Here is a 24,310-nt window from a genome sequence, read left to right as displayed (position 1 = left end):
CTTACCAGGCAATATACACTTCATCTGAGAATCCGGAAACGGACACGGACAATCCACTGGTTTATCCACGCAAGCAAAGCTCTCTGGGCAAATATACTTGTCACAGTTACTATTCAACTGCTCCTGTTGGTAATCGAATTTAGGTGGCTGCCTCATTTGATTGCCAAAGAAATCTCCAAAGATATCTGCATTAACCAGACTTAGTAAAAACACCAAATAGACTAACATCGAGGTTAGATATGTATACATTTACTAAGACTCAATACATGAACTGATATGAGGTACTTGGAAAATTGGAATCTCCACGTCATATATAAGGTGAAAAATTTAAGGTGAGAAATTGGACGTTAAATTTAAGGTGGAGGATTTAAGGTGAGGAATTAAGGTGAGAAATTTAAGGTGATCAATTAGACAGAACTACTGTGATTCTCTGATTACTTGAACATGCCGAAATCTGGTTTCAGACAAGATCCTCCTGCATGGATAGCTAATTACAACTTGATTTCTGGCAGTTTATGGTCGTTCATATTAGTTAATACGGCTGTTAGTAGTGTTTTTTTCGGCCAACCACAGATTTTTGACTTGACATCAACATTGCTCACTCTTATTCAATTGTGTGCTATCATCGAGATTTACAACTCTGTCGTTGGTAATGTCAGATCTCCTTTGTTCACTACCATTATGCAGGGTGCTTCCAGACTATTGATTGTACTTGGAATCTTCCAGGCCCTACCAGATTCTCCCGGAAATTATCACTGGGTCTACATATCACTAAGCGTGGCATGGTCTACCACGGAGATTATTAGATATTATTACTATGCAGCCAAATTGTTGAGTAATAATCATCCTCCTGCTTTACTTACTTGGCTCAGATACAACACTTTCATCATCTTGTATCCTATAGGGATCTCTTCTGAGGTTACTATTATCTTCAAAAGTTTGGAGGAGGCCGAATTTGTTTATGGGCCCGGATACAAGTATTTTTTAATCCTCTGTTTGATAGCCTATATTCCTGGTTCTTATATATTATATAGCTATATGTTGAAGCAGAGGAGCAAGGAGATGAAGAGGTTAGGCGAGGAGAAGCTAGGCGAGAAGAAGCCAGGAGAGAAGAAGCAGCAAGGTGAGATCAGCTCCAAAAAGGACTAGCTACATATTTCTATCTATACATTTATGGTGTCATCTGTAACTCTCTATAAATTTCTCTCCTCATTAAGCGGCTCCATTTTATCAGTGAATGCACGACTCAAAATTTTTTTAGAGAGACAAGATGATGGAAGGACATAGCAAGGTGATCTTCTCTTTGAACGGTTCTTCATTAGTAATAATCATGCTTCCTAGAACGATATTCAACAATTTAAGGCCCGCAACTAGATCTTTTGCTCTCGGATGTTATCGGGGGACCGGTTTGATAATATCTCGCTACTTGAGCACTAACTTGAATACTCATCAGACACTGAGTACATCTGGATCAACTACAAAACTTGCAAAAAGTCAACAGCAGTCAATAGAAGCTATTGGAATTACAGATCTTACTCCACTTAAGTATGAAGGAAACATATATGCTACTATCAATATTCACAACAGACCTTATCTAATTACAGAAGGAGACGAGATCATTCTACCTTTCAGAATGAAACATGCAGACATAGGAGATGTCCTTGAGTTCACTGATATCACCACTTTGGGTTCCAGAAACTATACATATCATATGAAAAAGGGGGTGGACCCTTCTTTTGCGTCCATCAAAGGTGTCATTTTAGAGAAGACCAAAAGCCCAATGTACATCAAAGAAGTTACCAAGAGAAGAAACAGACACGTCAGACATGTTGAGGTTAAGCATGATCTTACTAAGATTAGAATTACCCAGTTAAAATTGACCCTATGAGTTATTCATATGCCTGTATATATATATATATATATAACTGAAGGTTCGCGATAAATTGCATACATAAATAAAAGTATTTAGCTCTATCAGTCCTTTCTTTGTCTTCTTCTTAGCTTACCTTGATGGATTCTAATTCAAGAGAAAAGGACCAAATCCCGGAGTTTCTCTACGATCAGTTTCCTTCCGAGATAACAATCCATTCTTTACACTCGACTGCAGATTCCCCATACTCTTCTGCGTCTAAAGATTCCAATACTACCCACAATCATACCCGTTCTCCGCCTGTTTTTGCTCGAGTACATAAATCACCTCGCAAGCAACTTCTAACTGTCGATACTTCTGTCAATTCTCATGAATCTGTCCCCATTAAAGTACCCCAAACTCCTCCTATCAATCCTTCCTCGTCTTCTTCAAAACTCACGGGCGTTTCTCCATTGTACAACGATGTCAGCATGAAGTTCTCCACCATTCTTAATTCCAGCGACACATCTGACCCATCCAACCAAGAGATCTTTTATAGTCCGCCTGATTTCACGTTTGAGAACTCCTCTTCTACTCCAAGTAAGCGTGACAGGTCTGCCCATTCTTTACAGATCCAAACTTCAACACCCGTCAAGGAACTTAAATCTTTCAAAACGCTCACTCGTGGTGTGCTGCCAATGATGGCTGAAGATGGTGATTCATTGATCATCGATACACCACAAGATTGCACCATAGAAGTGGTTCTCAAGTGGCTTCGACTGCACCAATTCAACGATACCTGGTTACATGTATTCAAGGATAATCATATCGAAAAGGAGACTTTCTATCATCTACGGTCGTATGAGGCTTTGAAGAAGTATATTCCATTTCTCGATACTTCTGATTCCTTGTCTACTCCTGCAAGATTTCTACAATTATTGAGGAAAGACGTATCTAGACACTCCTTGCTTCAACCACAACCTCCTCCTCCCATTACCTTGGAAGCTCCTCAGTCTCCTTCGTCTATAATTTCTAGTTCCACTCAAAAGTCATCCATCAGTCCATCATCAACTGATAAGCCATCCCTGTTATCTGCATCAGCATCAGCATCGGCTGCAGCTTCTGCTTCAAGATCGGGATCCACTTCGACGTCTTCTGATTCCATGTCTCCCTGGAGTAATCCCAATGCGCCCATTGAGGAGAAGCAATCAAGCACTAGAAATTCAGAACCTTCAGACATAGGAAATATCCTTGTTCCGATTGTTTCTGCACCAATTCCGCATTTATCTGTGGAAAGAGAAAAATCAGGCGAACCACATGAACCACATGAACCACACGAGTTCGACGAGCTTGATGAACTGGATGATTGGTACGAGTGCGAAAATTATGATCTTGAGATGGCTCCCAAGAGTGCAAGTCCACGACTAATTCCGCGTCCCAAAGCGTCCATAAAACCAAGACCTGTCTCTACTATTGAGAAACCAACCTATACTAAAAAGACTTCTGCATCAACTTATTCTCCTCCTTTAGTGAGACACTTTACACGAAGGCACAAAAAGTCGAGTTCTTCCGATACATCACTATTTGGAGGAAGCTCTTTGATGTTTAACACCGAAGTTTATAGTCCATCGTCTTTTTCACGAGCATCAAACCATAATAGAAGCTTTTCAAAGGGATCAGTGTCAGATAGTTCTACTCCAAAAGGCTTGTTTAACAAGTTCTTTGGTAAAAACAAGACGCCAGATATTTCTTACAGTAAGAACTCGAAAAAAGAGGATTCACCAGTAAGTCCGAATTCACTATCTTCAATTTTCACATCATCCGAGACTAAGAGATCTAAAAAGGCATCCTTTGATTCCGAAAAGAAAAGAATCAGTACATTTCTTGGTGAATATGGATTTGCTTCTTCTGAAAAGAAAAGGAAATCAGGGGACGTGTTCTTACATCGTAGAGGTACTATGAACAAGTCAGTACCTGCCTTCGAGAAGTTGGGACCTGTCGGTAAGAAACCATCCCCCACTGGTGTCACCATTCCTGTAATTACGACATCAAAACTTCACTCTGTGCAGAGTACGTTCTCGATGTCCTCTGCAAATATGGTGCCAACATCTACAGTATCTCCATCTTCTACAAATGCTGCGGAACCGTCGTACTATTTTGTTGACGACAAGTTTCGTCCTGCACATAAACAGAACCCTGCAGCAATATACGTTCTTATTACAGCAGATAACACAAATTTCCGAGCTGTTGACGTGAATTCTATCTCCACAGTGGAAGAAATGAAGGAAACATTCACCAAGGAGCTTGGATTCACCGATGGTGAACTTTCAAGGTTTTACCTCACGGACTTTGGGTGCAACAAAGGAACAGCCCTTGATGATGGTGAGCTCACAAGGCTATTAGATTCACAGTTTTTTGGTGGCATTTGCAAGATGTTTGTCCAACCCTTGACAAAGCTGAAAGCCACATCTAATGGAGACGGTATCCAACTTTCTATAGATTCAGGCAATGTTCCTTCACCATCATCGTTTACCGAAGGGACGACAGAGAAGAAATTAGTCATTAATAAGAGTCTAGAAGATTTTCATCGCTTTGATAACGACCAGTCATCTATTATAACTAGCGACGATCAGCCGTTGTCAATTACATCTTCTACTATTTCTGGCGCTACCTTGAAAACCCCTACAACAAGTATCTTCAGAAACAAACCGAAGACGAGAAGTCCGTCAATTACTAGGGCTAGATCAGTGACCCGCACCTCCGGTGAAATTGCCCTCAAGGACTATACATTCACGTCGCGGACTGGCTCTGCTCACAGCAAGTCCTTCCGGGTCATTCGACCCGAAGGCACAGAAATCGATTTTAATAAGCGTAGAGAGTCACCGTTTGCTACTCCCCCTATACCTACCAGCAGTGCCAGTATGTTGGTAGCCTTGAGAAGTGCACCACCACCACCACCACCGCTACCAGGAACGACAGTGAAGAGGACGAATCGTAAGCCCCCACCGGCGCTTCCGACTGAGACTTTGGAGCTAATGAAGAGAAGAAGCTCGTTAAGAAAGCTTATGTCCCTTTCCAGAAGAGCGACAATTAGGAGAAAGAACACAAACGCATCAATAAGAAACAGGTTTGATCCGTTTTCAGAGAACCTGATTAGTTTCGCTGATTCTCCAGAGCTGGAATCCAGTTCAAGCTCTGAGGATTCTGACTCTTCAGATGATCTTTTTGCCAAGATTCCCAACAAACCTGCGGGTACTGCAACTGCTCTTTTGACACCAATCTTTGAGAGAGGAAAGAGAAACGATGACAGAAAGGAAGACGAAGTGGAGGAGGATGGGGTTGGGACTGAGGACGGTATACAAACTAAAACTGCAGGTACAGACTCCGACTTGTCTTACACGTTATCCTCATCAGACTCTTCGTTAGATATCAGACCTCCAGCTGAAGTGGTTTATGACAACTTGGAACTTTACTTTCCGAATGCGGATTTGGATAAGTTAATTATCGATGAGGTTGTATCACCACCTGTGTCTCCTATTGTGGAGCTACCAGTGGCATTCAAGAAACCGACGAAGCGCTCGAACCGTGAAGGAAAATTTCATCGGATGAAGAGTATTCGTATTGTTGCACAGGAGGCTAAACGGGAGGCAGTTAAAAGACAGAGGCGCGCTCTTGGTAGCAGTCTGTTACGTCGCAAGAGTACTAAGATGTGGGGTCAGAAAGTGGTTGAGGTGACTCCGGGAACAACTTCAGATGTATATGTTAATAAGCTTCGTGACAGGAAGGGAGATTACAAACAGTTCGCATGGGTGAAGGGTGAATTAATAGGAGTTGGCACTTTTGGAAAAGTGTATTTGGCTTTGAACGTGACCACAGGCGAGATGATTGCAGTCAAACAAACCACGATTTCTTCCAAGTTCCTAAATAATAGGGAAACCAAGGAGATTGTAGGTAGCTTCAAAGCAGAAGTGGAAACTTTGAAAGACTTGGATCACGAGAACATCGTTCAATACTTGGGATTTGGCATGAAAGATCACACCTACAGTATTTTCCTTGAGTATGTGTCTGGTGGATCCGTTGGCCATTTGATTAGAAGCTATGGACGGTTTCCGGAGAGCTTAATTCGGTACTTGACCAGACAAGTGCTTGAGGGACTTACATACATCCATTCTAAAGGTATATTACACCGAGATATGAAGGCAGATAATCTCTTACTAGAGACCGACGGTATCTGCAAGATCTCGGATTTCGGTATCAGCAAGAAGTCCAAAGACATATATTCGAATGAGTCTGCGATGACATTTCAGGGTACCATTTTCTGGATGGCACCAGAGATAATTGATGCCAAGTCCCATAAAGGTTATAGTGCGAAAGTGGATATCTGGTCTTTAGGTTGCGTGGTTTTAGAGATGTATGCAGGAAAAAGACCTTGGCATGACTACGCGGTGGCCGGAGCAATTTTCAAGTTGGGTAAGAAGACGGCTCCACCTATTTCTGACGAAACGAAAAAGAACATTAGCGATTGTGGTATGAAGTTTCTGCAGAGATGCTTTGAAATCGATCCAGATAGACGTCCTACAGCCAAAGAGTTACTACAGGATGAGTTCTGTAAAGGGAACGATGACTTTAAGTTCGAGAACAGTGAATTAGCAAAGAAGATGAGATTTGATGACGTTCAAGAAAAGAGACGAGTTGAAATGATCAAGAAAACTTCCCGGCGATGAGCTTTAAGTGGAAGTAATGCATTGTACTAATAGATATACCCCCCCCCCCCTAATGATGAATAAAGGAGACGATAGAGGTCGATCAACTTCAAGAATAAAGAGTTGAAAGAAAAAAAGAAATTAAGGAAAAAAAAAAAAAATTAGAGGAAAAAAATCCACTCTTGTTTTGATCTCTAAATAGTATTCAATCTCTTATATATACTACTTTATCTAGAGATATGGCAAGAAATTATAGAACAGTATCTAAACAAGATAAGAAGAAGTTTAGAGTGCAGCAGGCCGAAGATATCGAAGGGTTGAAGAAACGTGTTGAAGAGTTTGATCCGGCAGAGAATAGTGGAATCACAAAGTTTGATGAACTTCCATTAACAAAAGACACATTGAAGGGACTTCAAGAAGCCGGATATGTGAATTTGACGGATATTCAACGTGATGCTATTCCAGTATGTCTTCAAGGTCATGACATTTTAGGGGCAGCCAAGACAGGATCGGGAAAGACACTCTCATTCCTAGTACCAGCTCTAGAGAGACTTATGTATGAGAAATGGGGAGAACTTGACGGTGTTGGGGCACTAATTATCACTCCAACAAGAGAATTAGCAGTACAAATATATGAGGTGCTACTTAAAATTGGGCATTATTCGACGCTTTCAGCAGGTTTGGTCATTGGTGGTAAAGACTACAAGTACGAAAAGGAGAGAATTGGCCGAGTCAACATTCTTATTGGTACACCTGGTCGTATTCTTCAGCACATGGATGAATCTGCCACGTTGAATTTGGATAATTTGCAGATGTTAATTTTGGATGAGGCAGATAGAATCCTCGATATGGGATTCCATAAGACTATTGATAGCATATTGAGCGATCTTCCTCCACAGAGACAAACCTTACTATTTTCCGCCACCCAGACTAAATCTGTTAAGGACTTGGCTCGCTTGTCACTAGTTACTCCCAAATACATATCCACTTCGACAGAACAGGATATTACTACTCCAGAATCATTGGATCAGTACTACATATCTACAAACTTGTATGAGAAATTGGATATTCTATGGAGTTTTATCAAGGCCCACATCACCAGCAAGATTCTTGTATTTGTCTCTTCATCAAAACAGGTTCATTTCATATATGAATGTTTTAGAAAGTTGCGTCCCGGCGTGCAACTACTGAAGCTTCATGGAAGACAAAAACAGAAGGCTAGGATGGAGACCACCCAACAATTTACACACGCAAGCCATTGCTGTTTATTCGCAACAGATGTGGTTGCCCGTGGTCTTGATTTCCCTGCAATTGACTGGGTTGTTCAAGTTGATTGTCCGGAAGATGCCACCACATATATTCATCGTGTTGGACGATCAGCTAGATTTGGAAGACCGGGCAAGTCATTACTCATGTTAACTTCAAGCGAGGAAGAACCATTTCTGAAAAGATTAGAGTCTAGAAAGATTACAGTGAAGAAGCTCAATGTTAAGGGATCCAAAAAGAAAAGTATTAGGAACCAATTACAATCCCTTTGCTTTGAAAGTCCCGAATTGAAGTATCTTGGACAAAAGTCTTTTGTTTCTTACTGCAAATCTGTGTTTGTTCAGAAAGACAAAGAGGTGTTTGATCTTACGAAGCTTCCATTGGAGATGTATGCTAAATCTATGGGACTTCCTGGTACTCCTTCAGTTAAATTTATGGATCGTGCCAAAAAGGGCAAGGGATTGACAGATGCAGAGATGACTAAGATAAAAGCCAAGAAGAATGCATCCAGAAAATTGATGATTATCGAAAATGCAGACGATAATGGAGATGTTCCAGAAGACAAAAAGGTGAGAACGAAATATGACAAGATGTTTGAGAGAAAGAACCAGAGTGTTTTATCTGAACATTATTTGCAAATGACTAAAGGAGACGATGATGATGATACTGATGACTTTCTCACCGTTCGACGTAATGTTGACGAGGTGGATGAGAGTGAACTACCACCTTTAGAGTTAATCAATACGTCTAAAAGAGCAATGAAGCGAGCCATGTCAAAGAAATTAACTGCAATGAAACAAGGAAAAGGTACGAAGTTGGTATTTGATGACGAAGGTCACGCCCATCCTATATATGTTTTGCAACATGAAGACGATTTCCATAAAGAGGGGCCAGCTATGGTGCTCAAGGAGAAGTTCTTACATAAGGAGAAGGAGACTATGAACAAGGAGGATGAATTGGATAAGACCGTTGCAAAAGAAAAAAGAACAGAGAAAAAGAGAAGAAGAAAAGAGATTGAAAAGCAAGCTTCATTGCACGAAGAACTTTCTGATGAGGAGAGTGCCTACACTGTTGTTTTAGGAGAATCGGATGACCAGGAGGAACCAGATCTAGATAAAGATTTGGCAATGGGAGAAGAAGTGGAAAGAGAAAAGAGAGCTGAAGTTGAAAGCGATGACGAAGAAGAAAGACCCCAAAAGAAGGTGAAGTTGGATGAAACGTCCGATAAGGACGAGCAGAATGTCATCGAGATCGAACAACCAGAAACTATTGATGATTTGGAGGCATTAACGGAGAAGTTGATAAACAATGATGCTTGAACCACCATTAGCCATGTAGCAACATAATATGTAAAATTAATAGACATAAGCATAGAATAGATATACATACAACAGCATTACACCCAGGTGCTATATCCTGAAATGTAACTACCATGCTCTCGAACATAATACTTACGTAACTCATCAGCTATCCATACTGTACTTCCTAGAAGAATCAAAACGAACCAATCTCTAAGAGTGAGAGCTTCAGTTTGGAAGATTTCCTGGAAGAATGGGATATAAAGAGCACATATTTGGCCCAAGATGGAACCCCCTACTGCGAAATTGAACATTTTGTTAGAGAAGCCCAATTCAAAAGCGGATTTCGTCTGCGAACGACACGAAAGAGCGTTGAACATGTCAAACAGGACAAAACAAGTGAACGTCATGGTGGTATCTCTACGGGTGATGGAATCGGACATTTCGGTGATATACACAAGCATAGTTCCGACAATAATGAACGACGCTGATTGCAAGACCTTTTTGATAACCGAAGCAGTCAAAATCTTGTCATTACGAGATCTTGGGGGCTTCTGCATAACCTCTGGATCAACAGGTTCGACACCTAAAGACTGAGCAGGTGGTCCATCCATAATGATATTAATCCAAAGAATCTGCATAGCGTTGAGAGGATTGGGCAAATTGAAGAGTGTAGCAAGAGCAACCAAACTTAAAGCAGCCACAGAAGTAGAAAGCTGGAAGCTGAGGAAGTTCTGGATATTGTAAAAGATACCTTTGCCTTCTTTTATGGCATTTAGAATTGTACTAAAGTCATCATCTGTAAGAACCATATCAGCAGCCTCTTTTGCCACATCGGTACCGTTCATACCCATGGCGATACCAATATCAGCAAGTTTCAAAGCAGGTGCATCGTTAACGCCATCACCTGTCATAGCCACGATGTCGCCACGCATCTGCAACGCCTTAACGATCGAAAGTTTGTGCTCCGGAGTGGTTCTTGCAAATACAGAGACATACTTGATAGCTTCTGAAAGTGCCTGCGGGGTCATCGAATTTATCTTATCCCCAGACATCACGCATCTTTCCGGATCAGTAAGTGGCATTCCAATCTTTTTAGCGATATTCACAGCCGTAGCCTCCGAATCACCGGTAATCATTATGACATGAACACCTCCACGCATAAGAGATGCAATGGACTCCCTAACACAAGCTCTTGGTGGATCATTCATACCAACAAGACCGCAAAAAATAGCACCAGAAGGCTCTTTATCAAAATTCGTATGAGATTTGGCAAATGCTAAAACACGTAATCCATCTTCTGCCAACTTATCAGCCATTTCATTAATATGCTTCTTCATACTCTCAGTGAGTGGCTTGGAATCACCATTCTTAGCCACATAGCTTTTACACATGTATAATATCTTTTCGACGGCACCTTTAACAAAAGTTTCAGCTGAACGGGGATTACCGTCATTAACAGAAACTGCCATATACTTCCGAGAAGAGTTAAATGGAAGTTCGTCAACTCTATGGCGAGTGGATCTTATATCATCCAAGCCGAAACAGCCGAGACATTCAATGAGAGCGATATCAGTTGGATTACCCTGAAATTTCTCCTTTTCCACGGAATATTTGGCATTATTGCACATGCATCCTGTTGCCAAGAGAAGCTGCAAAGACTTGGTCATATCCAAAGAATAATTTTTGTTCTTATCAATGATCATATGATTCATACCCATATCCGCTGTCCAGAGTTTACTGACAGTCATATGATTCTGGGTAAGAGTACCAGTTTTATCGGAACAAATAACGTTGACGGAACCTAACGTTTCAACACTAGGTAATCTCTTAACGATAGCCTTTTGTCTGGCCATACGAAGAACACCCAATGCTAAAGTCACAGCGACGATTATGGGCAAACCTTCAGGAATGGCAGCAACAGCCAAAGAAACAGACACCTGGAAGACATCAAGCCAGGAGCGACCTTGACAGACACCAACTAAGCCAATGATAGAAATCACAATGAAACTAAAAGCAGAAAGCTCCTTACCCAACTTGTCCATGGCAGTCTGTAAGGGAGTTTTGGGTTTCTCGATTGTCGACATCATGTCAAAAACACTGCCAAAGGCAGTCTGACGAGACGTACCAATGACAATTCCACTTCCGTGGCCATCTCTAACCAAGGTACCCATGAAAGCAACATTTTTACGTTCATTGACAGGACTTTCAGTCATTTCAGACCGAGAAACAACTGCATCTGTGAACTTGGAAACGGGTTTTGTCTCACCAGTTAGATTACTTTCGTCAATGCTTAAGTGAACAGCCTCTGTGAGTCTGACGTCAGCAGGAATCCGGTCACCAACAGCAAAATGGATCAAATCACCAGGAACAAGGGTTGTAGCTAGCACGGTGTCAGTAGCACCATTCCTGGTTAGATGTGCCATCTCAGGAACAAGCTGATTCAAAGCCTCTAACGATTTTTCAGACCGATATTCCTGAATAAAACCAACGGTCACCACAATGACAATGGCAGACGTAATTGATATACCATCGTCTATGTTTCCCATGTAAAAACTGATGAATGCAGATCCCATTAAAAGCAATATCATCGGATCCGTATAGAAGGTAGAAAGAAACTTTAGCAACAGCCATTCTTCCTCTTGCGTAGTCAATTCATTGGTACCGTAAATTGATCTTCTATAAGTGATCTCCTGCTGACTGGAAAGACCATTGAGAGTGTCCGTGCCGAAGTCTCTCACAGTATCGTCAACACTTTTTGAACAATATTTGGCAGAAACAGAATTGGTCATTTTCTGGAATGAGGAAGGACTGGAAGCCAATGGTGAAGCTCCGAGGTCTATGTTGGGCGAAGACGACGATGATGACATCTCTAAGTTGCTGGAATAAGGATTATCACCCATTTGTATTGAAGGAAAGGCCTATGTCAATTTGATGGTAGTAAAGCAAGGATCTTCAAAGGAGGAAAAAAGAGCTTTATGAACACTGAAAACCCTATTGTACACGCTCGACAACCCGTATTATCCTTACAAAAGGAATCTCTAAGCCTCAAGACACATCTTCAGGGTCCCCCACGCTGATGAAAAATTTTTGATCTCCAAAACATTTGCTGTTCTCTTTTAGATTCAGGGTATACCCAATTTATTCCTATATTACATTACTATTATACATTATGGAACCTGAACATTACTATCAATGGTCTTGAGATATCCGCCAGCAGCTCTGTTTTCGATTTCGTTGTTGATCTGCCTTGGTTCTTTAAACATCTCTCTCATAGCCTTAGTCGACTTTAGTGCTTTGATTATAATCTCTTTACTCTTTAATGCGCGCTTGAGCTGTTCAATTTCCATCTTACCAGCTACCTCTTCATCCTCCTTTCCTTTCATTGCTTCGTTATATTCTTTCTCACTCAACTTGTGCTCAAGATGCAGAATGTAAGACTTCATCTCCTCCATTTTCATCATCGTTGTCTTACCAAACTGTTCAAGTCCTAAAACAGCCTGTTCAAACCTGGAATCTGGAATCTGATACTGTATTTGAATCTGAATAAGCTTTTGAAGACTTTCATTATTGTTCATAACTTGTTCCATTACCGTTTCCTCGTTCAATCTCTTCTGATGTTCCAATTGCTCACTTAAAATCTTGTTCTCTGCAACCAATTCTGCCATCTGCTCCTTATTCTTTCCAAAACTACTTGGTAGTTCTTCCTTTGTCACCTGTTCGTCCTTTATTTGCTTAATTTCCCCGTGTAGTTTCTCGTTCTCCTTGATTAGATTCTCCACATACTTATCTGCATATCCGCTTTTGACATTCTGAATTCTCTTCACATTGTATGCAACATTCTTTGCGCGAGATGCAAACCGTAGTGTATTAACAGTCTCTCCGAAAGTCTGTGAAGATAAATGTATGGTGCAAAGAACAGAGATAATGGAGTTACCGCTGAGGGATGGCTGAAGTAACCGTGTAAGTTTTGAGTCTCTATAAGGAATATGGAAAGAAGAGCCCTGTGATAACTTGGCAATCACCGTTCCAAGGGCAAGAAGAGACTTATTGATATATGAACCTTCTTGACGTCTCTCCAACTGACGAGCAGCCTTTTCCGAACCAGCCAAATCACACAGACATAAGGTAGATACGGTCTCGGGCGAATCGGGGGCATTTTTTGTGAAAAGGTGAATTAAAACAATGGCATGAGAACGAGAAGAACGTTCATTGTAATCCGTTCCTCCTGTTGTACGAAGAGATTCACCCCTTCTTATTACACGTAAAAGCGAGCTTGCATTAGAAACATCCACCTCTTTGAGACCAACAACTTTAACACCATATAGAGGATCATCACGGATCCTTAAAGCTTCCTTAGAGTTCCCAGAAGAATGCATACCCAATGAAGACAGCCTCCCAAATCTCATTCCAGTTTCAGGATTTAGTAAATCGTACAACTTTTCGTTGTAGATCTCTAAATAGGAGCAGGTAACTTTGTTCTGTGCACCTTTCTGAGATGTGATATCGAAATGACGAAAGATTTGCTTTACACACAGATCAATCAATCCTATCTGACCAAGATTACCTTGCATCGAATATGTCTTACCGGAACCAGTCATACCGTAAGCAAAAACGGTTGCATTAAAACCTTCAAGACACTTTGAAACCACGGGTTCAACAGATTTTGTATAAACCGTAGTATTGTCTATTTCCGGGGTGAAAACACTGTCGTAGAAGAACTCTCCAGCGTCTCTATTATAAACACAATTAGCCTCCGGATTGATCATCCACATACTTCTACTACTTTGCAAAGGTCTCGGTCTCACGGCCACCTGGATTGTTCCCGTATAATTGACACTGTTATTATTATTGTTGGTATCGCCCGAAGATGAACCTGACGACGATATACTACTCATCGAACTGGATGGTCTTCTAGAAAGACGTGAAACAGATCGGGAAGGACTGCTTAAATTCGCACTAGATGCTCTTCTTCGTAATAGCGAACCACCACTTGTCACTCTGGAGGGCGTATACCTCTTCAGGTTGCCATATGCCTTTCCCATATTGGCCATAGAAGAACTGGGCCGCACTCTGGGTACAGTCGATGGAGGATGTGACAGTGAAAGTCGCGACGAAGGACGCAGACCACCATATGAACTTCTTAGTGGACTCAGAAAGTCGTCTTCATCAAGATCGTAGCTTCCCATGGTCTGTGGCCAAAGAAATAAGTTGATTCAGAGATAAATAAACAATAAATACTTGTCTAGAGGTTAGTTGCCTTAATGGGGAATGTAATGAAGCGCGAAAGAAAAAAGATCAACATACGAAAACTAACTCATATTTATGCTTAGTAAATTTGTATTAATCTATCTGAGTACTATGTAATGCCACGTACAGACTTGGCAAATATCCGAGCCAACGTTTCTAACAAGAAGGTACTCGCAAAGGCGAGAGGAAGCATCGATAAATCCAACTCCTGTACTACAACCTCTGACCAAATTGATCGTGGCGCTGGTGCTGAGGCCCACGATAAACTCACTCCCCGGAACCCCCAATTGATTCGTGGACATATTTCTACCGCGAACATCTTTGCAGACTTTACGTCCAAACGAGATCCAGTAACTTTTTTGAGATTCGGGTATCTGATAGATCCTTGCATTGTCTGTAATATGGCCTCTACTGCAACACTCGAATGCAATTGCTCTCACTTGTAGTTGAGGCAATCCCTTCGACGTGATTTCGTATGATTCAGCCTTAGCCAATTCCACAACGGTCTCATTTTCTCTGTCTAATCTAACTGGAAGTTTTTCAAACACTGACCTTCCTAAAAGGCTAAGTCCCTTATCTGATTTTTTGATATCCTTAACAATCTCAAAGGCATCAAATTTATTCTTGATGACTCTGTTGAGCATTTCATCAAACTCACTTGGAAAAACTTGACTATTATCTGCATCTTTTGGAACCTTGTTCAATGCGTAGCGTAGAACTTGAAATGATCTCCAGTCACAACCGAAAGGAGATAACTTTTCACCTGTTTCACTACCCAAATTCAACGCATCGTACTGAACACGTTTACTCTTCGGCTTTCTATTCCACTCATGCGAACACTGCTCCATTTTAATACGCCCATTGATAAAACCTTGTCTGGTGAAAATCAAATCCTCAAAGCTAAGCTGGCTCTTCTCATACGCAAATTGATTCATCTGTTTCATACCACCAATCATTAAATGAGGAACGTGGACCAATTGGTACCATACGGGCATCACCCAGAACCATGGAAGCAAAATATTGTAACCATTTGAATGCTTAATAATACATATTGGTATGGTAGGATCGGCATCTGTTCTAGGAATGGGCTTTCCAGACCTTTCAGGCGTTCTTCTCTTACCCAATTGTTTGAGTGACTGTTGATTTTTGTAACAATTAATTCTACCCTCGATGGAAAAGAGCTTGTCCAAGACATCCTTATTGACAGCATTACCAGTTTGAAGATCACATAAAGATTCTAACACAACATTTGCTTCCTTGAAAGCATGTGGTGTAACGTGCTGATTCCACAATCTCGGGTCATCAATCTCAAAAGAAAAGCAGCTTCCAGATGGAATAGTATTAACATCATTCATCTGAGAAAATACCTTCCATAGCTGATACTGCGGACATTTTTTGACTGGACAATGGATGATAGCCTGAAGTGCATACAAAGCTTTGGGACCCGCCACCGTAATTGAACCAATGGAGTATCTGCAGTCATGAAGACTAATAGCATCGTATGGTCTAACCTCTTCTAAAAGGCTGTTGAGCACAAGTTCGTATACTGAGGGATGAAATCGAACTACCAAACGAACAGAAAGTTCTCCTCTAATCCATAAAAGACTTCCAACGCAAACGGGTTCTTCATTTATGTGAATGAATCCTTCCCAAGCCTTATATCCGGAAATGTAATTTGTTTTTAGGGCTTTCCCACAAGATAAATGAGAGTAGATATCTTTCAGGATCTCAAAAGCATGTAAATCGGAAGAAGCACAGTTCAATATGATGGTGTTGAAGTATGAAGTATCCCAAGCAATGCATCCTTTAACCCTCCAACTTCTACTAGTTTTTCGAAAACATTTCATAGTTGGCTGATTCACCAAATTCCATCCCCATCGTTTCACCATCTTAGCTCTCTTAGCATGCCACACATGTGTAGGTAACCATTTAAACTTGGTTTGACGAGTCGCATACTTCAATGAACTGATGCGGTGGATACCAGAGCTCTCATTAACGCTGGTATTATCGTATGCACCAGTCAAATTGTTGATAGTTATAACAGCCTGTTTAGCAACTCTTCTATCCTTTACTAGTAAAGTATTAGCATCATCAGAGACATCAGTATTGGGCTTTTTCCCAACTTTCATTCTATCAGACTCAATCTTCTCTATTTGAGCTCTGATCATCTTCAATCGATTCCTCAAGTCTAATTTCTTGATGTCAATGGGTGAACCATCAATTAAATGTCCTGATAATTTATGTTTGCCAGCATACTTCAACAACTGAGACTTTCTCCTCAATCGATACAACTCTCGACCACGAGAGTGCACCTTCTTCAATGGTTTCCCACTTTTTGAAACTCCCTTGGTTTCCTTTTTATCCTTAGTATTCAATGAAAGACCCATTTCTTTTAGAGCTCTGGGTCTCATTCTTTTAGGGACTCTTCTAACATTATGACTAGCAGTCCTTCTTCGAAGTTCTCTGGGTAAACTTTGAAAAACCCTGGTAGAAGAGGAGTATTTCGACTTGAGCTGTGATTTTTCCAACGATTTAATCTCAAATTCACGTGATTTAAGAAAAGATGGAGCATCCAACTTGTTTCCCATGCTATTGAATGTGATAACGCTGGTATTGGCAATGGTCGGATTAGTAAACGAACGATCATTCAATTCCGTCCGGATGATCCTCGAATTGAACATCTTTTCACGTTTATGATTCACTCGATTATGCTGAAGCTTAGGAGGTTTACGTGGCATGATGATAAACCTTAAATAGAGACTGGATAAAAACTAAAGGTCAAGTGAAAAGATGAAAAGATGATGAAAAAAAAAATATTTCTCTCACAAAAACATAGAGGGACTAAGGTCAATCAACGGTGACTTATAATATACACTTAATCTATACAGATATCACTTTACAGGAGGAGTTTGGTACTTAGATACCCTTATACTGTCTCTGTTCATAGTAGCCAAATGCAATATCTTCTGCAATCTTTTGACCTTTTTATCCAAAAGTTTGCTTTCCTGTACCTGAGTATCGAGCTGTCTTTGTAATTCAGAGTTTTGACGATTCGATCTATCCAAGTTTTCATTCTGTATATAGAGATCGTTCTCCAATACAGCAATTCTTTCAACATATGCATTGGACTTCTCTATCTCATCTTCAAGCCTCGTATCTTTGATCCTCAGATCATTCTTCACTGTATCATTGATAACTTCAAGGTTTACCACGCTTTTGGAAAGTTGCTTAATCTTACTCTCTGTATCATTAACTGTCTTCATCTTCATTTCTCTTAATTTCTGTAATTCTTGGTTCATTTTTATCACTTTTGTTCTCCATTCTTTCGTTTCATTCCCTTTATTCTCAATTAAAGTTTCTAGTTGCTTCATCCTTGAACATGTACGATCGAGCTCACTCTCAAGAAACTCTTCCAACTCTTTAGACTCATCATGAAATGCAACAAACTCCTCTTCCAGCTCACCCAATTTATCCAAAAGTTCTTCCCTATTCAAGTTCTTGTACTTTGTTTGATCCACCATAGTCTTCCAAACCTCTGAACAATGCCACTCTCAACAGTTGGTTAGATCCAAACAAACGCGCCCAAACGTAAATAAAACTACTCAATAAGGAAACATCCGTACACCAGACAATTCCCTTACTGAAAACTTTATCCGCTATCAATTTACCAATCTGGCAATCAGCCGCAATGAGAATTCCAGATTTGCTTTTTCTCGAGTTCGACGAATTTTTTTTAAATTTTTTTTAAATTTTTTTTGAATTTTTTTTGAATTTTTTATTTTTTTTTGAATTTTCTTGAAAAATTTCTTTGATTTTTGAAGCTTGGTTTGATTTTTCTTTGTCATTCATTGTCCAATCATCATCACTTTGTCTTTTGACAATATATTTATACATTCCTTCAATCTTCAGGTACTACTATATGTCGATATAGCAGTATTTTCTGTTTGCGTTGAATTTATACTCTCAGATACATTCATTCACGGTCCAAAAGAAACATACATACAGATGCAAACAGAGCAGATCCGAACAGTGCCGTCGACAGTCGGCTCTCTCGGTTCTCATTATCAGGCTCCTAGGCATAGGAGGGCTTCTGCTTCTACGGCTCCTTATCAAATACCCCTCAAAGCGTCTGTCAACCTGACAAATCCTATAAGTGGGCTAGTACCAACTGTTACTGATGATGACTCTACGGAAGACAGTATAAAATCCCCAAAATATAAAAGTACCGAGGCTTCAAGCACTTCATCGTCAACTTCATCTGCTACAGCTGCAATCGCACGTACAGGTGGACCCATTCATACCCATCATTATCCTATAGATGAAGACTCTGAAAGATTGAGGGCTCAGCAGATACAACTACAATTGCAGCAACAGCAACAGCAGCAGCAGCGATTTCAACAACAGCAGCAACAACAACAACAGCAGCAACAACAACAGCAACAACGGCAACAACAACAACAACAACAACAACAGCAACTTATAGAACGTGAATTACTTCAGCAGCAGGTGAAACAACAGTTAGATAGAGCTAAAGATAAAATACTGAGCCAGCATCGAAGTAATAAACAGCTACAGAAGAATATTCCAATGTTATCAAGAGAGTTCGTGGTGCGAAGGATTTCAGAAGGAGAAAGTGGAAGACTGAAAGAGGAATTGAAATGCGAGGCATGCGGCAAAGGTTACAAACATATTACATCGTTGGCAAAGCATCTATGGGAACATACACCAGAGTGGCAGAAGACCAAGAATATGTCCATTAGTAAGCATCAACAGGTTCAATTACTTGAAGCTGCCAGTATTCTTTGCAGCATGAACGAGAACAAGAAAGCAGAAGAGAGTGTATCTACAGCTGCTTACGGAAGAAGCCTTCCTCAAGTAAAAGCGCAAGCGTTTGGAACCCAATCACTGGGAGCGTATTCAGAAACAGTAAACATGACATACAGATCTCCAGAGAGGAAGAATTCGATTTCAAAATATCCACCTTCGTCTTTACCGGCATCAGTGGGAACAGGAAGAAAGGCCTCAATTTCTAGAGGATCATCACTCCGAGAGATTCGTAGAGAAAATAAACTGCAAGGTCATAAAAAGGAAAGTTCAGAGGTGATCTCCGATACAGAAGATGCAGAAGAGGCTGCTCAGGGTGTCGTTCATAATGGAAAGGCCTTTGCTATGGAAAATCAAAACGACGATGAAATTGTTGGCCATCTGGAACAATAATATAATAAACGTACATATAGATGAATGATTTCATATTCGATGCGTAGAAAAGATATATATATATAGACTAATTTTCTCTCCATCTATGACCACATTTGCAGCATTTGTAGAAGGTAGTCATCGGCTCATCTGCTGATCGGATCTGGATCTGGAAGAAATAGGCACGATTAGAGCCACAGCTTTCAACAGGACATTGCGCATTGGTCTGATCAACATTATCCCAAGCACCTTCACCTCCGAGAACATCATCCACTTCTTTTCTAGGAAGCTCTTTTCTCTCGAACATCTGAAGACCTACTATTGGAAATTCGTAGGGACAAGTGGGACACGAGAACGCATTTGCTCCACTGGCTTCCGACCGCGTAACAATAAGCATGTTGGAGCAATAAGGGCAGAAAGTTAACATAGTAGAATAGTAAGAGTGGACGGTGGAAAGTCGACAACAAACAAACGAACAGTAAACGGTGAACAGTGAACGGTAAACGGTGAACGGTGAACTGGATCACAAGAAACTTGACTAGTATTTTTTCTCTTTTTTTTGACACTACTCAAATTGGCAGATTCACCTCGCTAAATGAATTTCAACATCTTCAGATCTAAGGTGGTACAAGGTGAGAGGATGCAAAGGATATACTCAATCACAGAATAAACCTCATTCTTCACCTCTGAGTTTTCTCTATCTCCGATCTTTACATTTTTTGAAGATAGTCTTTGCATCTCCCATGCCTCGAGAATCCTCCTTCCCGACAGCCTCGAGAATCCTCCATCCCGGAAGCCTCCAGCCTCACCCTCGGAAAAATCAGACGAATTCAAAGCCTCATAAAAATTTTAGTTACGATCGGTCGGTCGTTCGTTATCTCGACTATGTTTTTCTTTTCTTTCTTTCTCTACTCACGTTTTTCCGTTACTCTACCGACTCTACAATTGATTCCACAGTGTTTTTTCAATAGCGTTTTGTCAGAATCGCATGGACCCAATTTCCGACCACCATTCAAAGATCGATTATATATCTCCACATCATAATCTTTCTACTAAAGGATGTTAAATCCTAACGGTCCTGTACATCCGCATACCAATGCAGTAGCCGATGCTGACGGTACTCCGAATTCAAGTGGTCATGATACAGATAATAATAATAATAACAATAACAATAGCAATAGCATCAACGAGACCACAACCGGAAATACCTTGGGTTTTGACTATGCCAATTGGGAAGATGCTGCCGAAGATTTCAACTTCTTGGGCGAGTCTGCCAGTCTTCCCATTGATTCTACAACAGGAACTGTCACCACTGCAGCTACGGCGGGGTTTTCGCCAGTGAATACGACTACAAATACAGCTGCTTCTCCTACAGATTATGCTCTGCAGCTTCAGCAATATCAGAATATGCTGATAGAGACTCAAAATATCGCAGGCTTTAAGCAGCAGATGTCTTCTCATCGTGGTAAAAATATAGGACAGTCAGGGTCTACTGGAAGTCCCGGAACTCCTGCCTCTGCTGCCGAGCTTGTCTCTATGGGAGCTTCTACTAATGAGGATGAGCGGCATTCTGCAAAGACAGCCGCAATAAGCTCTACGATACCTGTGCGAATGTCAATATCGAACAATAAGCAACAGCGGTTGTTGGACCCTAGAGATCAGACAGCAGTGACTTTTTCACAGGCAAGCCAGGCTCACGATCATACTCAGAATGGTTCGTTGCCACCACAGCAGTCTCCTTACACCCAGATCCCCTACGCAGTATCACCTTCACCTATGACTCCCTTTGTTCAAGCCTATACGGGATCTCCAAATTCCCTGATGAGTCAACCTTCAGGTCCATATCAACAACAGCTGGCTCTGCAGATGGCTCAAATGACTGCCGCCAGTCAGCAGCAGATTCTTCGTTCTTCTTATAACACTACGTCTCCGGGTAGTTCATCCAATCTATCTATGACCAACACAGGTTTGCGTGGTGGTAGAGGAACATTTCGCAAGCATCGTGAACCTCCTCAACCTCGAACAAAAGTGAGGCCCTGTGATCACTGTCGAAGAAGGAAGACAAAATGTGTAATGATTCCAGAGATCAACTCCTGTAAGATGTGCCAGGCCAAAGGCTTAAAGTGCACCTTTACAGAATCGAGCTCGTCTCTTAAGCGTGGGCTTTCTAGCTCTGAGACAACCTCCAAGCGAATGCGCATCGAAGACCCTACTATCCAGCCACCACCTAATATCCCTGTAAGAGATGTCCATCCGATACGGGACTATGCTACTATGCCAGGGAGGTCATTACTCAAGAAAACACTCAGTCTCCAGTATCCACGGTCGAGTTTCTATGTTGGTACTACGGCCATTTATGATCCAATCTTCTTAGAAAGGATATCTTTGGACAAGATAGATCAATTTACCCTTGACAAAACAAATTCAATAAGGAAGGTGTCAGACACCGTTCAGTTTGTACTACGAGACGATTTCAGCGAAGCTTTGTATGAGAAATCTGAACGTGATGCGGATATAGTAGAGAGGTATGTTGCTCCGCATGGACAGGCTCTTATTGACCTGTATTTTCGTACTGTTCATCCTTCATTTCCCGTTTTGCACAAGAAGATCTTTCTTGAAAAGTATTCGAGAACTCACAGAGAGTTTGGTGCACCCCTTCTTGCTGCGGTATATCTTTTGGCCATTCAGTGGTGGGATTACGATCCAACATTGTCCCAGTTTCCTAAACCTAACGTGGAATCGTTGCACAGATTTGCCATTCGCTCATTTGGCGATGTCATACACCGTCCAAAGTTGAGTGCCGTTCAAGCAGGATTGCTTTTACTTCAATGTCGGACACCAGACACGTCGGACAAGAACTGGCTGCTTTGTTCCCAGGTCGTTGCACTAGCAGAAGACCTTGGATTAGGTTTAGAATGCGGTAATTGGAGATTACCGCGATGGGAAAGGGGCTTAAGACGTCGACTTGCCTGGGCAGTATATGTTCAGGACAAATGGTCGTCGCTGTTGGAAGCTAGACCTAGCCATATCATTGAAGGTAAAAACTGGTTGGTTAAGAAGGTGAGTGATGAGGACTTTCCTGAGAAAGGTAATGATCTCGACAGCATGAAGGCTGGATCAGCGGATGTCGAAAACGGTAAGAAGTCATTTAAACAGATGATTTCACTTAGTGATATTCTCAGCCAGATATTGGACACTTTTTATACACCTTCTGGTATGGAGCAGATCAGGAGTATTGACAAAGTTCTTTCCAATGCTAAACCACTTCAGTTGAAGCTTCGCAACTGGTACCATTCGCTTCCCAAAGAGCTGCAGATGAGCTCTTTGAAGCCTCGTCAGTTCAACAATAATGGAACTCTTCAGTTATCCTACTTTGCTACAGAGATTACATTACATCGCCGTATCATTTGTGTCTTGTATCAACAGTCAGACCCTGCGCCGTCGCAGGAACTTGTACGGGTTTGCCGTAATGCTGCACACACCAGACTAATCGCGTCGATTGAGTTTGCGCGTGACTTGAAGGCTGAACATATGCAGGCCTTCTGGTACTCATCCGCAGTGAACAATTTTGCACTGATCGGAGTATTTGCTGCTCTTTTGTATGTGACTTCGGGTTCTACCAGCGAAGCTGCTAGTTACAAGGAGCAGCTTTTTGATTATCGATGGATTCTCAAAGTGAACTCTCGAAGCTTTGACATTGCTAGTCGTGCCTTGGAAAAGATCGATGGTTTATTGAAGAATATTCCTGGTCTTTTAAACGAGTATAATTCTGCATCTGCTATTGCGAGTACTGGATATGAATCGCATAAAAGAGAAAAGGTAGAAAAGGGTAAAACTACCAGTGCCACTACCACAACCACCGCTGATAAGCCTTCTTTGACGAGTACTAGTAAGAAGAGTGCCAAGGAGGAAAAACATAACAAAGATAAAAGTGATGGTAAATTGACAGATGCAGCGGGAACCAGTTCCAGAGCAAGTGATGTGGCGACTTCTTTGACTCATAAAGGTTCCATTAAGGGTAGTATAGGTTCACTATCAAGCTTGCAAAACGGTAAATCACCGATTAAGTTGATGAAACATGGAAGATCACAACAGAATCAGACAGATTCGGCAGATGACTCCGATAATGCTACCCCTCTACATGATGATATGGCTACGCCGATGCATGCAACTACTCCAGCATCACAGGGGAGTGCACAATCAGCCGTCAAAAAGGAAGACACATTATAAATATTTGTAGATTAGAGATTCGTGTATAATACAATACACATGTACTTACCAGAAAGAATATATAGCAAAGGTTAAAGAGAGAACACTGATTTTCACAGGGATGAATCCACATCCGTTGCTAGGCCTACGATTCTTTCTTTGACGCTCTGATCTTGCACAACAAAGCTAGAATTGGTGTTGGCGTCGACATTGCTTCCATCGTCAGCTGAGTTTTGATTCTGATTGTCACTAGAACCATTGCTTATTTTTTTATAAGTCTGTTCACGAGTGAACTCCTTTATATCCTCGGGAACAAGCTTTATAACGGTTGGATCTCTTCTTAGCATTGTACAGAGAAGAACAAATGAGATGAAATAGACTAGCTATATAGCCATTTTCTGAGCTTCGCGCTTTAGACTCAAAAATTTTCAAAGTTCAGTATAGACGAGACGATGATCTTCAACATCACTCCTTTCCTCAGTGTTATTTGTCATTTATTCGAACTCCTTTCAGGTCTCCAGCAAGAAGACTCTAATATA

The 24,310-nt window shown here is 41.2% G+C and overlaps 11 protein-coding genes across 11 annotated transcripts; 6 read left to right on the top strand and 5 right to left on the bottom strand.

Annotated features, from left to right (window-relative positions):
* Positions 1–444: 444 nt before the first annotated feature.
* FOA43_004210 (uncharacterized protein) lies at positions 445–1,149 on the top strand (the record flags this gene model as incomplete). The annotated part of the gene is made up of 1 exon (XM_038924453.1): positions 445–1,149. The coding sequence occupies one exon, from the start codon at positions 445–447 to the stop codon at positions 1,147–1,149; it is 705 nt and encodes a 234-aa protein (XP_038780381.1).
* Positions 1,150–1,330: 181 nt separating this feature from the next.
* Positions 1,331–1,888, top strand: FOA43_004209 (uncharacterized protein; the record flags this gene model as incomplete). Its single annotated transcript, XM_038924452.1, has 1 exon — positions 1,331–1,888. The coding sequence occupies one exon, from the start codon at positions 1,331–1,333 to the stop codon at positions 1,886–1,888; it is 558 nt and encodes a 185-aa protein (XP_038780380.1).
* Positions 1,889–2,010: 122 nt separating this feature from the next.
* On the top strand, positions 2,011–6,573 carry FOA43_004208 (uncharacterized protein; the record flags this gene model as incomplete). The annotated part of the gene is made up of 1 exon (XM_038924451.1): positions 2,011–6,573. One exon carries the CDS (start codon positions 2,011–2,013, stop codon positions 6,571–6,573), a length of 4,563 nt encoding a protein of 1,520 aa, XP_038780379.1.
* Positions 6,574–6,589: 16 nt separating this feature from the next.
* FOA43_004207 (uncharacterized protein) lies at positions 6,590–9,137 on the top strand (the record flags this gene model as incomplete). The annotated part of the gene is made up of 3 exons (XM_038924450.1): positions 6,590–6,596; positions 6,642–6,650; positions 6,790–9,137. 3 exons carry the CDS (start codon positions 6,590–6,592, stop codon positions 9,135–9,137), a joined length of 2,364 nt encoding a protein of 787 aa, XP_038780378.1.
* Positions 9,138–9,214: 77 nt separating this feature from the next.
* On the bottom strand, positions 9,215–11,908 carry PMR1 (High affinity Ca2+/Mn2+ P-type ATPase-like protein; the record flags this gene model as incomplete). The annotated part of the gene is made up of 1 exon (XM_038924449.1): positions 9,215–11,908. The coding sequence occupies one exon, from the start codon at positions 11,906–11,908 to the stop codon at positions 9,215–9,217; it is 2,694 nt and encodes an 897-aa protein (XP_038780377.1).
* Positions 11,909–12,286: 378 nt separating this feature from the next.
* On the bottom strand, positions 12,287–14,437 carry FOA43_004205 (uncharacterized protein; the record flags this gene model as incomplete). Its single annotated transcript, XM_038924448.1, has 2 exons — positions 12,287–14,187; positions 14,434–14,437. The coding sequence occupies 2 exons, from the start codon at positions 14,435–14,437 to the stop codon at positions 12,287–12,289; spliced, it is 1,905 nt and encodes a 634-aa protein (XP_038780376.1).
* Positions 14,438–14,464: 27 nt separating this feature from the next.
* FOA43_004204 (uncharacterized protein) lies at positions 14,465–17,104 on the bottom strand (the record flags this gene model as incomplete). The annotated part of the gene is made up of 1 exon (XM_038924447.1): positions 14,465–17,104. The coding sequence occupies one exon, from the start codon at positions 17,102–17,104 to the stop codon at positions 14,465–14,467; it is 2,640 nt and encodes an 879-aa protein (XP_038780375.1).
* Positions 17,105–17,257: 153 nt separating this feature from the next.
* FOA43_004203 (uncharacterized protein) lies at positions 17,258–17,887 on the bottom strand (the record flags this gene model as incomplete). Its single annotated transcript, XM_038924446.1, has 1 exon — positions 17,258–17,887. One exon carries the CDS (start codon positions 17,885–17,887, stop codon positions 17,258–17,260), a length of 630 nt encoding a protein of 209 aa, XP_038780374.1.
* A 484-nt stretch (positions 17,888–18,371) lies between these two features.
* On the top strand, positions 18,372–19,583 carry FOA43_004202 (uncharacterized protein; the record flags this gene model as incomplete). The annotated part of the gene is made up of 1 exon (XM_038924445.1): positions 18,372–19,583. The coding sequence occupies one exon, from the start codon at positions 18,372–18,374 to the stop codon at positions 19,581–19,583; it is 1,212 nt and encodes a 403-aa protein (XP_038780373.1).
* A 67-nt stretch (positions 19,584–19,650) lies between these two features.
* Positions 19,651–19,959, bottom strand: RPC11 (RNA polymerase III C11 subunit; the record flags this gene model as incomplete). Its single annotated transcript, XM_038924444.1, has 1 exon — positions 19,651–19,959. One exon carries the CDS (start codon positions 19,957–19,959, stop codon positions 19,651–19,653), a length of 309 nt encoding a protein of 102 aa, XP_038780372.1.
* Positions 19,960–20,621: 662 nt separating this feature from the next.
* On the top strand, positions 20,622–23,792 carry FOA43_004200 (uncharacterized protein; the record flags this gene model as incomplete). Its single annotated transcript, XM_038924443.1, has 1 exon — positions 20,622–23,792. The coding sequence occupies one exon, from the start codon at positions 20,622–20,624 to the stop codon at positions 23,790–23,792; it is 3,171 nt and encodes a 1,056-aa protein (XP_038780371.1).
* Between the last annotated feature and the right edge of the window lie 518 nt (positions 23,793–24,310).

Source organism: Brettanomyces nanus, chromosome 4 (genome assembly GCF_011074865.1).
Source record: "Brettanomyces nanus chromosome 4, complete sequence".
Lineage (NCBI taxonomy): Eukaryota > Fungi > Ascomycota > Pichiomycetes > Pichiales > Pichiaceae > Brettanomyces > Brettanomyces nanus.
This window is presented reverse-complemented; position numbering and strand designations above follow the sequence as displayed.